Here is a 21,708-nt window from a genome sequence, read left to right as displayed (position 1 = left end):
AGCAATAGGACAGGGGACAGAAGGCGCTCTAGTGCACTTGTACTCGCCCCTTACTGACCTCTTAGGAATCTGGAGAGGTCAACCGTGGATAATCTAAGGGTAAAGTGTTGGGGCTTTGGGGATGACACTATGGAGTCCGGTAATGAGTTCCACGCTTCGACAACTCGGTTACTGAAGTCATATTTTTTACAGTCAAGTTTGGAGCGGTTAATATTAAGTTTAAATCTGTTGTGTGCTCTTGTGTTGTTGTGGTTGAAGCTGAAGTAGTCACCGACAGGCAGGACGTTGCAGCATATGATCTTGTGGGCAATACTTAGATCTTGTTTAAGGCGTCTTAGTTCTAGTCTTTCTAGGCCCAGGATTGAAAGTCTAGTCTCGTAGGGTATTCTATTTTGAGTTTGGCGGGGCCCAGGGGAAGAGCTTTCTCTGTGGCAGCCCCGGCCCTCTGGAATCAACTCCCTCCAGAGGTTCAAACAGCCCCCACCCTCCTCGCCTTCTGTAAAATGCTGAAGACTCACCTCTGTCGCCAGGCGTGGAGATGATTACCTCCCCCCTTCATTGTGTTTGATGCTGGAAAGGATGGTGGGCAAAAAAAGAAGGGGACAACAGAGCATGTGTCACTCAAGTAGTCAGCATGAGATTAAATGAACTCCAAGGGATAGTAGAAGACAGGAGGGCCTGGAGCAGTTGTTCTCAACCTGGGGGTCAGGATCCCTTTGGTGGTCGAACAATAATTTCACAGGGGTCACCTAAGACCATGGGAAAAGTCAAATTTCCCACTAGGAACTAAAGCTTCTATTCTGGCACCTTGGAACATATTTTTACAATCCAACCAATCATGTGTTTACGATGGGGGTGTCCCTCTGACCTTCCCGCCAATCAGGTTAAATCTCTAGTGGGAGTATTGGTGCTAGACTTATGGCTGGGGGTCACCACAACATGAGGAACTGTATTAAGGGGTCACGGCATTAGAAAGGTTGAAAACCCCTGGCCTGGAGGAACGTGGTCCATGGGGTTGCGATGACTTCGTGACTAACAACGCCAACACCTATTTTGTAAGAGAATTCCCTTGACCCTTTGAAGACGCCTCCTTTAAAGCCGCAGGCAGATAGGAGGAAAACAAGAGCAAGAAATGTAGGCAGGATCTCCTAAAGCAGTGTTTTTCAACCAGTGTGCCGTGGTACACTAGTGTGCCGCGAGACATGGTCAGGTGTGCCGCGAAGCTCAGAGAGAAAGAAAGCAAGAGAGAGAGAAAGCAAGAGAGAGAGAGAAAGAAAGCAAGAGAGAGAGAAAGCAAGAGAGAGAGAAAGAGAACAAGAGAGAAAGAAAGCAAGAGAGAGAGAGAAAGAGAGGGAGGGAAGGAGAGAGAGAGGAAGACAGAGGGACGTAGGGAGGGAGAGAGAAAGAGAGCAAAAAAGAGAGGAAGGAAGAGAAAGAAAGGGATGGATGGAGAGAGAGAGAAAGAAAGAGGAAGGAAGGGAGAAAAAGAGGGAGGGAGAAAGAAATAGATCGAAGGGGAGGAAGAGAGAGAGAGAATTTTTTTGTCCAAACTTTTTTTACCCTCCCCCCCAGGATTTTGTAAATGTAAAAAATGTGCCACGGCTCAAAAAAGGTTGAAAATCACTGTCCTAAAGTATCATCACTTCGTGCACGGAATATCTTGTGTTTTTCCTAGCAGGAGAGATTTGACGGGAGCTGCTGCCGTTTCCATCGTTGCCCCATTAGATTGGTGTTATTCTCCTTCTTAGAGGCAGGATGACTTAATCAGCGGAGCGAAAAGATACTCCCTGGAGTTGTGCTCCTTGCTCAATCCTCACAGCATCCGTTCTATTATGCATTCAGGGTTTGAAGGAAGAGGAGGAAGTTGAAAATCATGTTCACCTAAACCTCTTGACAATACAGACCCCACTTTTTCTTCAGTAGCTTCTCCATAATGGATGTCAAATGTTTTCAAAGGAGAGCGGAGTCGCAGGGAGAAAGTTTCTCGACAAAGTTTTCCAATTTTCTGGATTTCTTCTTTTTTCTTTACTAATGAGTCGTTGCGATAGTTGGCATGGTAAGCCCACTACCATTTCCTTCAACCCAAGGTGGGCTATCTATTCTGTGCACACGTGAATAACATAGAAGGAGAAACCAAAGTAGACTTGACTTGCTACAGGTATATATTGTTGCCACTGCAGCAATATCACCAAAAAAGCTTCTAGAGTTGTTAACCTGATCCTACGCAGCTTCTGCTCAGGCAATCTCACACTACTCACAAGAGCCTACAAAACTTTTGCCAGATATATCCTAGACTACTGCTCATCTGTCTGGAACCCATATCACATCTCAGACATCAACACCCTTGAAAATGTCCAAAGATATTTCCCCAGAAGAGCCCTTCACTCCTCCACTCAAAACAGAATATCCTACGAAAATTGACTAACAATCCTGGGCCTAGAAAGCCTAGAACTACAGCGCCTAAAACACGATCTGAGTATTGCCCACAAGATCATATGCTGCAACGTCCCACCGGTCAATGAATACTTCAGCTTCAAGCGCAACAACACAAGAGCACGCAACAGATTCAAACTTAATATGAACCGCTCCAAACTTGACTGTAAAAAATATAATTTCAACAATCGAGTTATCGAAGCGTGGAACTCATTACCGGACTCAATTGTGTCAACCCCTAAACCCCAACATTTCTCCCTTAGACTCTCCACGATTGACCTCTCCAGGTTCCTAAGAGGCCAGTAAGGGGCGTACATAAGTGCACTGGTGTGCCTTTAGTCCCCTGTCCAATTGTCTTTCCTTTCTTTCACCTATCATATATATTCTCTTCCTTTCATATATCCTCTCCTCTAAGTTCATTTTTACCCTTATATATATTACCACATATCTATTTTTCTTCCTATGTATTTGTGTATTGGATGAATGAATAAAATAAAATAAATAAATATATTCTCAATGTCCCTTTACCAGTTGTTCCAAAACTGCTTCCTTTGGCTATGTTTTTGCTTGAACACTTCACATGATCTTGATTCTATCCCTCTATTAATGCAGCCTAGAACTGTGTTGGCTTTTTTGGCAGCTGCTGCACACGGCTGGCTCCTATTTAAATGGTTGTCCACTAGGACTCCAAGATCCCTCCCACAGTTATTATTGTTGAGCGAGGTACCACGTATACTGTACCTCTGCATTTTGTTTTTCTTGCCGAAATATAAAACCTTTCAATCACTATTAAGGGAGACTAGGATAGATCTATTTCGGCCTTATTTTGGCCTCATCAGCTAGCCATACCCACTGGGACTTGAACCTGCAACCTTTGCCTTGTAAGGCAGAGAATTATCCTCTAGGCTACAGTATCCAATCCCTTCACCTCTGCACCAGGGAAGGGTTACATTTTTTTGTGTCGAATCACCCTGGTGTATCAAAGGAACATCATATATAAATCTAAATGCTATTGCTATTGATATTGCTACCTTCATCGGTCACACACACCCTATGTCACAAGATAATAAACAATGAGTCACGATTTCGGTCCTGCAAGGCAACGTTGAAGTTGTTACTTACAAGTTCACTTGAGAATACCAGTAATATTTCTTTCCTCTTCTTCTTCTGCTTGCTGGCTGACTCTAATCCGTGGGGATCCCCAGTGTGTCAGATCCTTCCCAAAGGAGTGGTTGGTGTCCTGGGCCCATCTTCAAGTCCCGCTTCCAGCTCTATCATCAGCAATATCTGTGGGGAGAAAGAGGTGAGTGGCGTCGATTTTGTTCCCGGTGGGAAAATTACAGCTTGTGCTTTGAAAATGCTCAAGGGTAAAAACGGGGTCTTGTTTTCTACCTAAAAATCCTCAGGATCAATGTCCTTCATCCACTCCAGATGTTCCTAATACTTGTCTGTCCATCTATTCATGTAGCTATTCATGTCACATGTCCTTTAAGCCACCCCCTGTCACATTATTATCATTATTACTATTACTATTATTATTATTATTATTATTATTATTATTATTATGTCAGTACAACACAGCAAACGAGATCATTTTGCTGTATTTCATCACCAGTCGGGCGCTTCCCAAGCACCTAGGACTGCGTGATGTAGCGGCGAATTATGTGTGCTGATCCCAGTAAAGTGGCCTTTTGCAATTGACAGATGGAGATTTTGTCAATTCCGATGGTTTTCAAATGTCCGCTGAGATCCTTTGGTACTGCGCCCAGCGTGCCAAGTACCACTGGGACCACTTTCACGGGCTTATGCCAGAGTCGTTGCAGCTCGATTTTTAGATCTTCGTATTTCACTAATTTCTCTAGCTGCTTCTCCTCAATTCTGCTGTCTCCTGCGATTGTGATGTCGATGATCCATACTTTCTTTTTCTCCACGATCACAATGTCTGGTGTGTTATGCTTCAGAATTCGGTCAGTCTGAATAATAATAATAATAATAATAATAATAATAATAATAATTATTATTATTATTATTATTATTATTATTATTATTATTATTATTAGCTGCTGTCCCCATGAGGAGTGGGCAATGTAGGTTTATGCACTATTTATTGAATACTTAATAGGGTTTTTTTAATTGTCCTTCCTTCTCTAGTACCTTATGTATGATCCTTAATTACTTTTAAAACAGGAAAGAATTAAATAGTATGTTTTTACCCATAAACGCTTTAATGAGAACTGAACTTTTGTAGCAATTAAAGAAAATTGAGCTACTTGCCTAATCTTTTTATCATGCTGAACCTTGTGAGTTCAGTACAAATCTTAAAATGTTACCGTGCTCCTAGAGTAATAGAAAGTGCCCGAATGTTTGGCGTTTCAAGAGGTCATGTCTCAAAAGTCATGACTGCTTTTGAAAGAGAAGGGAAAACGTCCCCAGCCAAGCACAGGTCTGGTCGAAAGTCGAAGTTGTCCAAGAGAGACCGTCAGACTCTAAAGCGAATTGTTAGAGCGGATCGCAGGACCACAGCTCCTAAAATCACTGCAGAGCTCAATAGACACATACAGAACCCAGTGTCCACAAAAACTGTTCAAAGGGAGCTTCACAAATCTGGATTCCACGGAAGAATTTATGTATGGTATGCTTGTGTGTATGTCTGTTAGTATATGGGGTCTTTTTTAAATCTTTAATATTTTTAAATTGTCAGATTATTTATGATTTGTTTCCACGTGTTGTGAGCCGCCCCGAGTCTTCGGAGAGGGGCGGCATACAAATCTAAGTAATAAATAAATAAATAAATAAATAAATAAATAAATAAATAAATAATAAATAAATAAATAAATAAATAAATAAATAAATAAATAAATAAATAAATAAATAAATAAATAAAAGCTGCAAAGTGTTTCCATTTTTTTGTCCACTGCCTGTACTTCCCTCCTTCTTCTCACCCCTTCCTCTTCCTCCCCTCATCTTCCCTCATTACTTTTCATCCTAATCCATTACAGGGTTAACAGATGAGCAATTCAAAACCCTGACTTCATTCCAACATTGGTGCTGTTCTTAAATTTACACCTTCCCTTTATCCATATTTAAATATATATTATATTCTTCTAGGTATATCTACTATTATCTAATGCTGCCTCCTTACCTCCTAGTTTTGTCGCCTGAATCTACCACCTTTAATTTTCAATTTTCTTTCTAATGATTCGCTATTGCTTATCTTCCAAACTTATTCATTATCTCTTGTACCTCTTAGGTTTAGGCCATACTATTCCTCCTCAATTTGTGTCGTAACTAATTTTTAAAAAATATGTTCATTCTGCCATTTCTGAATGCCCTAAATTTCTAACCTCTTTTTCCCCATTTTGTATCTCCTTTCCAACTTTATTTTCCTTTAAAAAATTCAAAGTCTTATCAAAGCAATTCAACAGTTCAAATCAAAGCATCCAATCAGAGGGAATTGTCTAAATAGCTTTGAACGGACAGAACAATAATCTCGGTTGAAACAATGATTGCATTTGATGTGAATCGAAGCTGATCTTCACCAGCTTTTGCAATCCCCTACGGAAATTTTCTGGGTTTTTGTGTTACCTACGAAAATCAACAAACTCTCAGCAAGTTACGTCCATGCCATTAAAACATACCTGGTGCAAAGCAATGTAAGGAAACCCTCATTTTAAAAAAAAGAATTAAAAAATTGAAACGGTAAAATAAATCCCAGCAACCAGTTAGGTCCCACAGAGTGGGTCTTCTCCGGGTTCCATCAACTAAACAATGCTGCTTGGCGGGACCCAGGGGAAAAGCCTTCTCTGTGGCGACCCCGACCCTCTGGAACCAACTCCCCTCAGAGATTAGAATTGCCCCCACCCTCCTTGCCTTTCGTGAGCTACTTAAAACCCACCTCTGCCGCCAGGCATGGAGGAATTGAGATACCCTTTCTACCTAGGCCTTTACAATTTTATGCATGGTATGTCTGAATGTATGTTTGGTTTTTTATTATAATGGGTTTTAATTGTTTTTAGTATTGGGTTATTGTTATACGCTGTCTTATTATTGCTGTTAGCCGTCCTGAGTCTCCGGAGAGGGGCGGCATACAAATCCAATAGATAGATAGATAGATAGATAGATAGATAGATAGATAGATAGATAGATAGATAGATAGATAGATAGATAGATATAGTAGGAACCATCAAGAGAATAATGAAGGCAAAGGACTGGATCAAAAGCCCATTTAAAGTCATTTTTTCTAAGGTCTAGAACAGTGGTTCTCAATCTAGGGGTCGGGAACCCTTTGGGGGTCGAATGACTGTCTCACAGGGGTCGGCTAAAACCATGAGAAAAAACAAATTTACCATGATTTTAGGAAATAAAGCTTCTATTCAGGCGCCTTGGAACATATTTTTTCAATCCGACCAATCAGGGGCTTACAGTGGAGGTGTCCCTCTGACCTTCCTGCCAATCAGCTTAAAACTCTGTTGGGAGAATTGGCGCTAGACTCATGGTTGGGGTTCACCACAACATGAGCAGTGATGGGCTACCAAAATTTATTTGTGGGTGCTTATTTTGTGGGTGTGGCTTGATGGTCATGTGACCGGGTAAGAGTGGCCTCCCAGGTGGGAGTGGCTTGACAATCATGTGACCATGGGGTGGCTTAAAGGTCCTGTGACTGGGTGGGAGTGGCTTACTGACCAAATAGGTGCTTGGACTCATTTTCAGTGGATTAAGTCACATTATTTGAATAGCCACAAAAAAGGACAGATGATCGACAGCATTATTTGTTGATGAGCACAGGAACATTTGAAGGTTTTGTACCGAACCCACAAGGTTCAGTATGATAACAGGTTAGGCAAGGAGCTCAATTTTCTTTTAATTGCTATAAAAGTTCAGTCCTAGATAATGATTAAAATGATTAAAGCATTTATGGGTAAAAACATACTATTTAATTATTTCCTATTTTAAAAGAAATTAAGGATCATACTAAGGTACTACAGAAGGAAGGACAATTAAAAAAAACCTATTAAGTATTCAATAAATAGTGCATAAACTTAGTACCCCCACTCCATTCCCTCCCACCCCCCGTGGGGGGCAGCAGCCCATCACTGCTTCAGCCCCAAACCATGGATGGCTCTAAAGGTCAAAAAACAGCAGCTTAAATCGTCCTTGGACGTGGATAGGAATTAGCGCAAGAGCCCAGAGCGATGGTGTTACGTGCCTGTATTGGCAAGTACCTGTCAATCGTTTGGCCATTGCACTCTGGACTAATTGAAGCTCCTGTGTGGCCTTTAATGTCTCTGAGATATGACTGTCTCATAAAATCTAAGAACGATGAGCAATTATTCATCCAACCTTTTGCTGCAGGCAGAATGTGCTACAGTATTTCAGACAGAAGGCTATCCGGGTTTTTTTTGGTTTGAAGAGCCGAAGAAATTCATTCTTTTGGAGTGGGAAAAAATAGAGCTCACCTTTAGGAATTGGATCGTTTCTTGTCTTGATAAAAGGTAATGGAGCCCCTCCCTTATGACACCAGGTTGCAACGCCTTGGTCTCTTCAGCCTTGAAAGACGGCGTTGAAGGGGTGACTTGACCGAAGTGTATAAAATCTTGCATGGGATAGAAAAGGTGGATAGAGAAAAATTCCTTTCTCTATAACACAATACTAGGACGAGGGGGCCCTCCCTAAAGCTCATAGGTAAGAAAGTGAGGACAAAAAAGGGAAATATTTCTTCACCCAGAGGGTCCTTGGTTGATGGAATTCCCTTCTAGAAGAGGTCGCGACAGCTGTCAGCCTGGAGAGCTTCAAGGCAGGATAAGACAGATTCATGGATGCCAAGTGTATCGGTGGTTATTGAAACGGATGTCCATGTGCCGCCTCTATGTTGGTTGAGATAGGAAGGGAAAGGGAGGGTTTTGCCTTCTGTTTCTGCTCAAGATCCCCATGGACAATTGGTGGGCCACTGTGTGACACAGAATGCTGGATTCGATGGGCTTTGGCCTGATTCAGCATGGCTCTTCTTAGGTTCTTAGGTTCTTTTGTAATATTTGTAGCTCAGAGTTTGTCTCCGAGCTTGGTCGTTTTCTCACAGATGTTGTGTTACCCAACTATGTAACATCATCAATTAATATACCTCCAGCTACTATGGTTTTATGTATGGTATGGTTTGTTAGGTTGTGTGATTGTTTTCTTTTTTATAATAAGGGGTTTTCGATCGTGTCCCCCCTTTCCCTTCTGCCCTCCAGACTACAGACGGAGTTCATGAAGTCTTTCCTGATAGGTTTTATGCTTAAGACCTTCCACCATTCTTGAATACATTTCTGGTCTGTTGCGAGACACAAGTTATTGGTTTCTCTCTTTCCCTTTTCAGGTTCCTCATTTCAAGGTTGCTCCAGAAGAATTCCTCAAGCTTCAGTTCCAGAGATTCACAACTTTGAACCTCCATCCTAGCAACACAGACGTCAGTGTTGCCGTGGCTGGGATCTTGAATTTCTTCAACTGCACCACCGCCTGCCTCATCTGTGCGAAAGCTGAATGTAAGATCCACCATGGAACCATCTCCGTCAGTAAACACTTAGATTTTGCCCAAGTTTTATTTTTTTGCTTTAACACATATGGTAAAATACAGTGGTACCTCTACCTATGAATGCCTCTACTTACGAACTTTTCTAGATAAGAACCGGGTGTTCAAGATTTTTTTGCCTTTTCTCAAGAACCGTTTTCCACTTACAAACCCAAGTCTCTGAAATTGTAACCAGAAAAGGCGGGGAGAAGCCTCCGTGGGGCCTCTCTAGGAATCTCCTGGGAGGAAACAGGGCCGGAAAAGGTGGGAGAAGCCTCCGTGGGGCCTCTCTAGGAATCTCTTGGGAGGAAACAGGGCCGGAAAAGGCAGGAGAAGCCTCCGTTTGGCCTCTCTAGGAATCTCCTGGGAGGAAACAGGGCCGGAAAAGGCAGGGTGAAGCCTCCATGGGGCCTCTCTAGGAATCTCCTGGGAGGAAACAGAGCCTCCACCCTCCCTGTGGTTTCCCCAATCACACACATTATTTGCTTTAACATTGATTCCTATGGGGGAAAAATGCTTCTTCTTACAAACCTTTCTACTTAAGAACCTGGTCACGGAACGAATTAAGTTTGTAAGTAGAGGTACCACTGTATGCCCTTTTTATGTAAAAATTATTTTATTTAAACAAACAAACAAACATTAAACCACCATTAAAAACATAGGACACTTTGCGACCATCCTATTTGATCAATTCTTTGCATAATTACATATTTTTTGCCCCTGATTTCTCTCCTGGAAGGCAGCCTGGTTCTCCTTTCAAACTCTACCTGTTTTTCCTTCACCTCTAATTCATCACTCACCTTGTGGGCTTTGGGAAATATCTAGCTACCTCTTCATTACTAATGGTAGAACAGAATCAATGACATTTAAAGAGGACAGTTGGAAGGAAAAGAGCAAGTCTCCCCCTTGTTTCATTGACCCCGCGTTAAGATCCCTGCTACTCCGTAGCCTTTAACAACAAGGGAAACACAATCTGGCTTGTTCTTGATCTATATTTCTCTCCAAATAAAAGCCCCTGTGGTGGTTCAGTATCAACAACATACTGTTTTGCACTTTGTCTTAAACTTGGATTAGTAAGGGACAAAATCAGGGAGGCCAAGTCATCAGAGTCTATGGCAGTACTTCTCAAATAGTGGGGTGCATGCTCCTCGGGGGGGCGCAGAGCGATGCCAAGGGGCACGTGACCCTTTTTTTGCTGCAGGGAGTAGGACGTGCGTCCTACCTGACACTTGTACCCAGGGATGGGCAGCAGGCAGGACGGGGTGGAACACAGTTCCACCGGCGGAAACGAAGGTGCTGCCCTTCTCCGAAGACTCGGGGCAACTCACAGGGTACAATGTAAACAATGCAGCAACAAATCAAATCAAATCTAATCCAAACATATAATATCAAGATTAAAAATAACTAAAAGACAATTTAACAATTTAAACTCACAGTAAAACCACGCATATTTTTTATGGCCGGTGATTGATCACCTGGTCAATGGGCCCACACCTGCTGAAAAAGGTCAGGTCTTTATAGCTTTCCCAAAGACCAGTAGGGTGGGGGCAGTGCGGATTTCAGGAGCTAGCTGATTCCAGAGAGCTGGAGCCGCCACAGAGAAGGCCCTCCCATGTGGCCCCACCATTGGACACTGTTTAGCTGACGGGATCCAAAGAAGGCCGACCCTGTGGGTCCTTAATGTTCGCTGGAAGCTATGAGGTAGAAGCAGGGGTGGGCAGCAGGCAGGATGGAGTGGAATGCAGTTCCACTGGCAGAAATGAAGATACATGTGCAGCTCCAGCTGATCAGCGGCTGTCATTTCCTGGATTACTGGTCTGGGCTCGGCTCTCCTTTTTTTCCCTGCTGCTGCTGCGTCTGCGCTCCTTGCTTTTTTCCTCTTTCCTCCTTCCTGGCTTCGGACGAGCTTCCCTCTCTCCTGCCCGGCTCCCCTCCAGCCTCACGTGGCCTCCTCCCACCTGAGGTGTGAACAGAAGGCATGGGTGGAAGCGGTGCTGGCAGCATTTATGCTTCTGGCCACACCCATTCGCCTAGCTACTCAGGCTCAGGTGGGGAGGCGACCCAGGAAGGAGAGCGTGGGAAACACAACGCAAATTGTGCACCCGCTGAAGTCTCCGAATGCTCTTCAAGGGTCAGCCCCATGTAGAGCGCATTGCAGTAGTCAAGATTGGGGAGTGCTTCAACCTTCCCAGCAATGAAGCCTTCAGTCGGTGTACCTGGGTGTACAACCCCCACACGTACTTGAACCCACTCCTATCCTTGTGTAAACCCAAGAAGAAGAATTGCTGGGGAGTAATACAGATACTTCGTGTTTAATTTCTTCTCCGCTTCGTTTGTTCTTTCGTTGAACTGGATGAAACAGCTCAGAAACCAGATTGCTTTTAAAATAGCATGGCACCCACCTACTAATTGAGTCAGGTTGATTGCTTTTAATCACGTGCGACCGAATGCACTGGCTGCCAGCTGTGTTTAGCTGGGAAGAGGGCTCAGGGAGTAGAAAAACAGTGACATCAGACTACAAGCCTGAATTATGGGCAGCCTTGGCGATATCCCAGTTTTTAACAGGGAGGGAAAGGGGAACCTTTTTCCATTTCTTTTTCACACCTTGAATTCTTTCTCGAATCACCTCTTTAAAAGGGGGCACTGTGAATTTTTTTTCCTTTTCCCCTTTGTGATTTAAATTCTCTTGATTGATTGATTTTATTTATTAATTTTGTCCAATACACAATGAGGGTTTTAGTGGGTATACACATAGTAAAATACATAATGAAGGTTATAGAGGATATACTCCTAGTAAAATGTATCTAAGAAAGAAGAGAAGAGAAGATATAGGAATAAAACATATCAATGAAAGAATAGAAGAAGAGATATCATGTATTCATCAAGTACAAGTGCACTAGAGTGCCTTCCGTCCTCTGTCCTATTGCTCTCCTATATCTCCTATACCTTTCTTGTATGTATGTATGTATGTATGTATGTATGTATGTATGTATGTATGTATGTATGTATGTATTTATTTATTTACTTATTAACCCTCATTGTGTATTGGACAAAACAAGCAAACAAACAAATAAGTAAATAAATAAATACATACATACATACATACATACATACATACATACATACATACATACATACAAGAAAGGTATAGGAGATATAGGAGAGCAATAGGACAGAGGACGGAAGGCACTCTAGTGCACTTGTACTTGAGTTGGATAAGATTGTAGGGAGAGAAAACTGTTGTGTGTTTTTTTTAATTTGTTTTGTCAAGTACGAATTGGTGGTGTACAAAGATATAATAATATTTATATACATGTTACTAGTAAAAGAGAAACATTAGGACAGGGGACGGAAGGCACGCTGGTGCACTTATGCACGCCCCTTACTGACCTCTTAGGAATCGGGAGTGGATAGTCTAAGGGTAAAGTTTTGGGGGTTAGGAGATGATACTACAGAGTCTGGTAGTGAGTCCCATGCATTAACTACTCGGTTACTAAATTCTATTCTAACTCTTTGTACAGCTAACCAGAACACAATAATTAACAATGTTGGCAAATAAGAAAGAAAGTAGCCTGGAGTTTCTAGGAGAAATCTCCACTCTTTGGACAGGCAATATTTCTCCATCTCCCTAGTACTGTGTGTATGCATAGAGTGGGGTCTAATTCCATTTGGAGTGGGGGAATGGAGATCAGATATCAAATCAGCGAAGGTCAAAGGGGGACCTTCCGACCTTCCAATGGCACCAATCACCATAAAAAACGTGGTCTCTCCCCCCCTCCATTTATTAATGCATGCATGGACAGCTCTTAGACGGCCGATCCAGCGAGCGGCTAATTACTGCCCACCAAAATAAGGGCCGTAAACAAGGTCAGCGGAGAACTCCGAAGAGAGGTGATGAGAAAGAAGCAAAGTTTTAGTAGCTGGAATTTGAGGGTGGAGAGGAGCATTTCTCCCTCTCCAAATTGAGTAGTTGAGTAGATCCGTGAAGTTAGGGTGTTGTTTTTGTCGTTCTTGTTTCCATTTTTCAAACCTTCGCTTGGCCGTTAAAATCCGAGCAAAATGGAAAAACTTCAGAAGAGAAGGATTTAGGGTAGTGATTTCTCAAAATGGGTGAGCAGTGTGGTCGGGCGGTAGGAAAAGCAAATAGGATGCTTGGCTGCAAAGCTAGAGGTATAACAAGCAGGAAGAGGGAGATTGTGACCCCTTATATAGAGCGCTGGTGAGACCACATTTGGAGTACTGTGTTGAGTTCTGGAGACCTCACCTACAAAAAGAGATTGACAAAATTGAACGGGTCCAAAGACGGGCTACAAGAATGGTGGAAGGTCTTAAGCATAAAACGTATCAGGAAAGACTTAATGAACTCAACCTGTATAGTCTGGAGGACAGAAGGAAAAGGGGGGACGTGATCGTAACATTTAAATATGTGAAAGGGTTAAATAAGGTTCAGGAGGGAAGTGTTTTTAATAGGAAAGTGAACACAAGAACAAAGGGACACAATCTGAAGTTAGTTGGGGGAAAGATCAAAGGCAACATGAGAAAATATTATTTTACTGAAAGAGTCGTAGATCCTTGGAACAAACTTCCAGCAGACGTGGTTGGTAAATCCACAGTAACTGAATTGAAACATGCCTGGGATAAACATATATCCATTGTAAGATAAAATACAGGAAATAGTATAAGGGCAGACTAGATGGACCATGAGGTCTTTTTCTGCCGTCAGTCTTCTATGTTTCTATGTTTCTATGAATCATACACAGAGCCTATTATTGCTCCTCTTGCTAGCAATAAATGCCTCCCATCTCCAGCGGAGGGAATCACAAAAGATTACTGGTTTCACGAGGTATCCCTCAAATATACATGATTTTATATCAAAGGCTAAAAGGGAGAGATGGAAACAACGAGGGGGGCTTTAATCCTACCCACTTGAACAGGGCTGAGCAGAGTTTTGACAGCTTAAGTGATGCTTAAGTGACAAGGGGGGGGCCTCTTGTGTGCCGTTAAATCCCACCTCTCGTGAAACAAATTCTGTATTTTTGCTATTGCCGTGTGATTAATCCTCAGATGGGTTCGCGTCTAGGTATAACGGGAAGAGAAGGAACAATATACCAATATGACATGAAGAGACTTGGGTAGACAGGCTGGTAAACAACGCGTTATGATTTTTTTTTCTCCCATGTATCTACCACACTCCGTGGCCTGCATTGGCTGCCGATCAGTTTCCGGTCACAATTCAAAGTGTTGGTCATGACCTTTAAAGCCCTATATGGCATTGGACCAGAGTACCTCCGGAACCACCTGCTACCGCACAAATCCCAGCAGCCGATAAGGTCCCACAGAGTTGGCCCTCTCCGGGTCCCGTCGACTAAACAATGTCGTCTGGCGGGCCCCAGGGGAAGAGCCTTCTCTGTGGTGACCCCGGCCCTCTGGAATCAACTCCCCCCGGAGATTAGAACTGCTCCCACCCTCCTAGTCTTCCGTAAACTACTTAAGACCCACCTATACCGCCAGGCATGGGGGATTTGAGACACCTTTCCCCCAGGCTTATTATAATTTATGTTTGCTATGTATGTGCTGTTTGGTTTTTTAATTATGATAGGGTTTTTAGGGTTTTTTAATATTAGATTTGTGCCAGTATAATATTGTTTTTATCGTTGTTGTGAGCCGCCCCGAGTCTTCAGAGAGGGGCGGCATAAAAATCTAATAACTTATTATTATTATTATTATTATTATTATTATTATTATTATTATTATTATTATTATTATTATATTCCTTCACTTCAGGGCACTCTTGGGTTAGTTTTTGCAACTTAAGTTTGTTGCATAGGCAAGGGAGAATCCAAAGTGTTGATTCTATTGTTTGGGGCCTCTGAGTGTTGCTTCTGTACATTTTACAGCCTAACTGGCCTAGCCTAGATACTTGTCTCAGGTCATGTCAGAAATGTGGAAATTAAAAAGGGAAAAAGACCAGACTTGTCTGGAATGGCATAGGGCAGTGATGGTGAACCTATGGCACAGGTGCCACAGGTGACATGCGGGGCCATATCTAATGGCACGTGAGCTCAGCTTCAACATGTATAAGGTAGACAAGAAAATGGAAACACCTTGCAGCTCTTCCGTGGAATCCAGATTTTTGAAGCTCCCTTCGAACAGTTTTTGTGGAAACTGGGTTCTGTACGTGTCTATTGAGCTCTGCAGTGATCGAAACATTTAAATATATTAAAGGGTTAAATAAGGTCCAGGAGGGAAGTGTTTTTAATAGGAAAGTGAACACAAGAACAAGGGGACACAAACTGAAGTTAGTTGGGGGAAAGATCAAAAGCAACATGAGAAAATATTATTTTACTGAAAGAGTAGTAGATCCTTGGAACAAACTTCCAGCAGACGTGGTAGATAAATCCACAGTAACTGAATTCAAACATGCCTGGGATAAACATAGATCCATCCTAAGATAAAATACAGAAAATAGTATAAGGGCAGACTAGATGGACCATGAGGTCTTTTTCTGCCGTCAGACTTCTATGTTTCTATGTTTCTATGCAGTGATTTTAGGAGCTGTGGTCTTGCGATCTGCTTTAACAATTCGCTTTAGAGTCCGACGGTCTCTCTCAGACAACTTCGACTTTCGACCAGACCTGTGCTTGGCTGAGGATGTTTTCCCTTCTCTTTCCAAAGCAGTCATGACTTTTGAGACATGACCTCTTGAAACGCCCAACATTCGGGCACTTTCTGTTACACTAGCGCCTGCCATTCGAGCACCAACAATTTGGCCTCTTTGAAAGTCTGAGAGGTCTGCCATTTCTAGAAGGTTATAACCCATTTCCTTAAATTTTTGTTAAAAAAAAAAAAAGGTAGTTTAAAAAAACATATCAAATAACAGAATAGAGTAGAATATAATTTTTTTTATTGGTCAAGTGTGATTGGACACACAAGGAATTTGTCTTGGTGCATATGCTCTCAACGTACATAAAATAAAATATACATTTGTCAAGAATCATGTGGTACAACACTTAATGATTGTCATAGGGGTCAAATAGCAATGAAGAAGCAATATTAATAAAAATCTTAGGATATAAGCAACAAGTTACAGTCATACAGTCAACATAGGAGGAAGTGGGTGATAGGAATGATGAGAAAAACTAGTAGAATAGAAGTGCAGATTTAGTAGAAAGCCTGACAGTGTTGGGGGAATTATTTGTTTAGTAGAGTGATGGCGTTTGGGAAAAAAAAATATTTAAATTTAAGAATTAAAAAAAACCATTAAAATATGTCAAGTTTTGACTGATGTGAAGTTCAAGCATTATGATGCCAAAAAGTCAAGTGTTTCCATTTTTTTGTCCACCACCTTTATGTGTGTGCTGGCCAGCTGATTTTTGGCTTGAACAGAGCCTCTGGGAGGGCATTTTTGGCTTCCAGGGAGGGGGGGAGGGGAGGGGGGCGTTTTTATCCTCCCCCCCAGCTCCAGAGAAGCCTTTGGAGCCTGGGGAGGGCGAAACACCAGCCTCCTGGGCCCTCCAGAAGTTGGGAAACAGGCCATTTCCGGTTTCCAAAGGGCCTGTGGCAGAGTGCAAAAAACAATACAATGGCAAACCGGAAGTGGTTTTTTTCTGAAGTTCCTGTTTGTCCATTGGGGGGATGTTTATTTTTATTTTGCCTCTGGGGCTTCATGGAAGCTACCGGAAGCCTCCAGAAGAGGAAACAGCCTTTCCCAAGGCAGAAAATGAGCAGGAGCTGAAACATGGCAAAATCTCATGTGCCCTCCGATATGGCTTTGTGTGCCATAGAATAGAATAGAATTTAGAATAGAATATAGAATAGAATATAGAATAGAATATAGAATAGAATATAGAATAGAATATAGAATAGAATATAGAATAGAATATAGAATAGAATATAGAATAGAATATAGAATAGAATAGAATAGAATAGAATTCTTTATTGGCCAAGTGTGATTGGACACACAAGGAATTTGTCTTTGGGTGCAGTTGCTCTCAGTGTACATAAAATAAAATACATTTGTCAAGAATCATGAGGTAAAAAACACTTAATAATTGTCATAGGGGTCAAATAAGCAATGAAGAAACAATCAATATTAATAAAAATCTTAGGATACAAGCAACAAGCTACAGTCATACAGTCCTAAGTGGGAGGAAATGGGTGATAGGAATGATGAGAAAATACTATAGTAATAGTAGTGCAGACTTTGTAAATAGTTTGACAGTGTTAAGGGAATTATTTGTTTAGCCCAGTGATGGTGTTTGGGAAAAAACTGTCCTTGTGTCTAGTTGTCTTGGTGTGCAGGGCCCTGTAAGTTTGTCAACACGAGTGTAGTAACAGGGAGGGGCCATCTTGTCCTTTCCCTCAGACAGCAGAATGACGTGGCTGCATTTATATAATATATTACACAGATCCTGGCTTCATTTGGGGGACATACGGCATGAGGTAAACAAGGGAGAGGAAAGATAAATGGAGGGCAGACTCAGTAGGAGGAACAGCATGTGTTTGGTGCACTGAAAAAAATCTGCTAATTGTTTTGTCTTAAGGTAACATTGTATATACTGCTCAAAAATAAATAAATAAAGGGGACACTCAAAGAACACATCCTGGATCTGAATGAATGAAATATTCTCATCGAATACTTTGTTCTGTACAAAGTTAATATTAATAATAATAATAATAATAATAACAACAACAACAACAACAACAATAATAATATTTATTATATTTTGTGTTTGTTTATTTGTTTGTTTGTTTATTTATTTACTTACTTACTTACTTATTTACTTATTTACTTATTTATTTTATTTTATTTTATTTTATTTGTATGCCGCCCCTCTCTGTAGATTCGGGGTGGCTCACAACAGTAATAACACAACATATAACAAATCTAATAGTTAAAAGCCACTAAAAACCCCTTATTAAAAAGAAAAACAGACACACAAACATACCATGCATAAACTGTATAGGCCCAGGGGAGATGCCTCAGTTCCCCCATGCCTGGCGGCAGAGGTGGGTTTTAAGAAGTTTGCGAAAGACAAGGAGGGTGGGGGCAATTCTAATCTCCGGGGGGAGCTGGTTCCAGAGGGCCGGGGCCACCACAGAGAAGGCTCTTCCCCTGGGTCCCGCCAGACGACATTTTTTCGTCGACGGGACCCGGAGAAGGCCAACTCTGTGGGACCTAACCGGTCGCTGGTAGAAGGAGGTCTTGGAGATATTATGACCTGATGCCATGAAGGGCTTTATAGGTCATAACCAACACTTTAAATTGTGACCGGAAACTGATCGGCAACCAATGCAGACTGCAGAGTGTTGGTGCGACATGGGCATACCTAGGGAAGCCCATGATTGCTCTCGCAGCTGCATTTTGCACATCTGAATATGCACAACAGCATGTGAAATTGATTGTCAATCAGTGTTGCTTCCTAAGTGGACAGTTTGATATCACAGAAGTTTGATTTACTTGGAGTTCTATTGTGTTGTTTAAGTTTTCCCTTTATTTTTTGAACGGTGTATATTATCTCCCAGCCCAGTTAAAAGCAGCCTTCCTTGATCTTGAAATGCTATGACTGTATAGATTTCAACTCCAGAATTTTTAGTAGAGGATTGTTATTTTTTTTCCTCTCCTAGAGATTTTACAAATAACAACAAACATACATTAAAAATACTTTTTCCCCCGAAGCTGCAAATTTTTATTTCATGGCTGAAAGCTTTATCTCTATTGATTAACATGATTGATTATAGACTCATTTATTACAGAATTAAAACTGTAGGGTTTAATCAATTACCATCAATTCTAATTACAGATGAGCTACATGAAAAGGGGAGGGAAGGAGGGGGAGAAATAGAAGATTGTGTTTTTTAAACAATGCTGCATAAGTTATTCATTGGAGAGAAACTATTGCCTTCGTTAAATATTCCTCAAATGTCACCTGTAGCAAATTGTTGTAATTTCAACTCTAATCAGTTAAACACAAAGCAGTTCATCAGCAAAATGCATAGTTTTCAGAGCAATCGATGGGGAGAAGATAGAGGCCTATTTCAGACAATTTTTGCTTTTTGGTTTTTGGGGATGTAAAGACTTTATGTGTAATCTTTCATGGATTTTAGACTGCATCAGAGCATAGATGTTGATTTTGTTGGAAAACAATTTCCCACACAATATGGAACATTCTTTTCTAATACTAAATATCTTAAGGCAGAGGAGTCCAAACTTGGAACCTTCAAGACTTAGAAACATAGAAGATTGACAGCAGAAAAAGACCTCATAGACCATCTAGTCTGCCCTTATACTATTTCCTCTATTTTATCTTAGGATGGATATATGTTTATCCAAGGTATGTTTAAATTCAGTGACTGTGGATTTACCAACCACGTCTGCTGGAAGTTTGTTCCCAGGATCTACTACTATTTTAGTAAAATAATATTTTCTCATGTTGCTTCTGATCTTTCCCCCAACTAACTTCAGATTGTGCCCCCTTGTTCTTGTGTTCACTTTCCTGTTAAAAACACTTCCCTCCTGAACCTTATTTAACCCTTTAACATATTTAAATGTTTCGACCATGTCCCCCCTTTTCCTTCTGTCCTCCAGACTATACAGATTGAGTTCATTAAGTCTTTCCTGATAAGTTTTATGCTTAAGACCTTCTTAAAGTTTTATGCTTTAAGACTTGAACATTGGGAGCTATCTAACAAAATGAAATTCAATAGGGAAAGAAGTAAGGTTCTACATTTAGGCAAGAAAAACAAAACTCAGGTACAGTATATGTGGTACTTTACTCAACAGTAGTAACTGTGAGAGGGATCTTGGAGTCCTAGTGGACAACCATTTAAATATGAGCCAGCCATATGCAGCAGCTGCCAAAAAAGCTGACACAATTCTAGACTGCATTAACAGAGGGATAGAATCAAGATCATGTGAAGTTTTAATACCACTGTATAGGCCACACTTGGAATACTACATTCAGTTTTGATCGTCGTGATGCAAAAAAGATGTTGAGACTCTAGAAAGAGTGCAGAGAAGAGCAACAAAGATGATTATGGGACTGGAGGCTAAAACATATGAAGAATGGCTGCAGGAACTGGGCATGGCTGGTTTAATGAAAAAAAGGACCAGGGGAGACATGACACCTGTCTTCCAATATCTTAGGGTCTACCACAAAGAAGAGGGAGTCAAGCGATTCTCCAAAGCACCTGAGGGTAGAACAAGAAGCAATGGGTGGAAACTAAACCAAGGAGAGAAGCAACTTAGAACTAAGGAGAAATTTCCAGACAGTTAGAACCATTAATCAGTTGAACAGCTTGCCTCCAGAAGTCGTGAATGCTCCAAAGCTTAAAAGACAGTTTTTAAGAAGATGTTGGATAACCATTTGTCTCAAGTAGTACAGGGTTTCCTGCCTAAGCAGGGAGTTGGACTAGAAGACCTCCACGGTCCAACTCTGTTGTTGTTGTTGTTGTTGTTGTTGTTGTTGTTGTTGTTATTATTATTATTATTACTACTACTACTATTACTGCTACTATTATTACTACTACTACTACTACTACTACTACTACTACTACTACTTGTGGACTTCAATACCCAGAATTCCCCAGCCTAGGAAATTCTGGGAGTTGAAGTCCACAGGTCTTCAAGCTGCCAATGTTGGATGGACACACCTGTGCTCAGCAATAGAAGTCTGAAATAATCGGTATCTCTTAGGCCATTTCCCCCAATTTACCCTCTTTCCAGTCTCTATCATGTCATTATCCCATTCAGACATGACTCCTTTCCCCAAAAATACAGTTACTATCCCTTTACGCAAGCCATTCAGGAGTGCCAGTCCCAAACCTGATCCTCCGGTCACGAAGAAGCAATTACAAATTGCTCCACTAGTCTCCAGGATACATCCAAATTGTCCTTGGGCAGTAATTCCACTCCCCAGTTTTAAGAAACATCTTCTAAGAATGATTGCTCAAGTTGGATTGTACAACAGTCGGAAATTCAGTTTGTTATTTTTTTTTTAAATGAAATGATTTGTCGCAATTGTCTCCACACTGGCACAAAGAATGTTCTTGGAGGGAAAAAGACCAATAAAAATACCAGAGAAAGAAGAATTACGAGATTTAGCAGAGAAACAGAAATTACGAGGTTATCTTTCTTGGTTCACGCGGAGAAAAACAGTAGAAAAGAGGAAATAATGGTCACAATAGCAACCTAACATTGTGGTCCATGGTTACCAGTCTCTGATCGATTTTGCAATCTGAGGCTTTCCAGCTGTTCCCAGGAGTCTGCCCACATCTGGAGAGTTCAGTAGCAGGTTGGGGAAAGTTGTTCTGTGGGATTAAAAGAGATGTCGCTTCTTTGAAGGAAGATAGAAATAAAGTCCGCTATGATTTGCTAGCTAACCTATACAGGCGTTTGAGTTTGGAGAGCCAGATCCTAGATAAACATTGATAATAAAAAAAAACTAATTGTTTGCAGGCAAGGCTAAGAATAGAATAGAACAGAACAGAATAGAACAGAGCAGAATAGGGAATGGGAATTTTGAATACAATGGAATGGAGAATGGGAATTTAGAATAGAATAGAATAAAATAGAATAGAATAGGGAAGTTTGAAAGTCATAGTTCAATGGTTTAGAATGGAGTGGAGTGGAGTGAGTGGAATGGAATAGAATAGAATAGAATAGAATAGAATTCTTTATTGGCCAAGTGTGATTGGACACACAAGGAATTTGTCTTGATGCATCAAGC

General features: G+C 41.3%; 1 protein-coding gene across 1 annotated transcript in view; it reads left to right on the top strand.

Annotated features, from left to right (window-relative positions):
• GRIK4 (glutamate ionotropic receptor kainate type subunit 4) overlaps positions 1-21,708 on the top strand; it is a 313,397-nt gene that overhangs the window by 186,931 nt on the left and 104,758 nt on the right. Inside the window, exons 4-5 of the mRNA XM_070765309.1 lie at positions 3,639-3,736; positions 8,789-8,954. Of these exons, the coding sequence (XP_070621410.1) occupies positions 3,639-3,736; positions 8,789-8,954 (264 nt within the window). The remainder of the gene's footprint in view (positions 1-3,638; positions 3,737-8,788; positions 8,955-21,708) is intronic.

The sequence above is a fragment of the Erythrolamprus reginae genome, chromosome 12 (assembly GCF_031021105.1).
Source record: "Erythrolamprus reginae isolate rEryReg1 chromosome 12, rEryReg1.hap1, whole genome shotgun sequence".
In the NCBI taxonomy this organism is placed as follows: domain Eukaryota; kingdom Metazoa; phylum Chordata; class Lepidosauria; order Squamata; family Dipsadidae; genus Erythrolamprus; species Erythrolamprus reginae.
The sequence above is the reverse complement of the archived record's forward strand: the minus strand, read 5'-3'. Positions and strand labels throughout refer to the sequence as shown.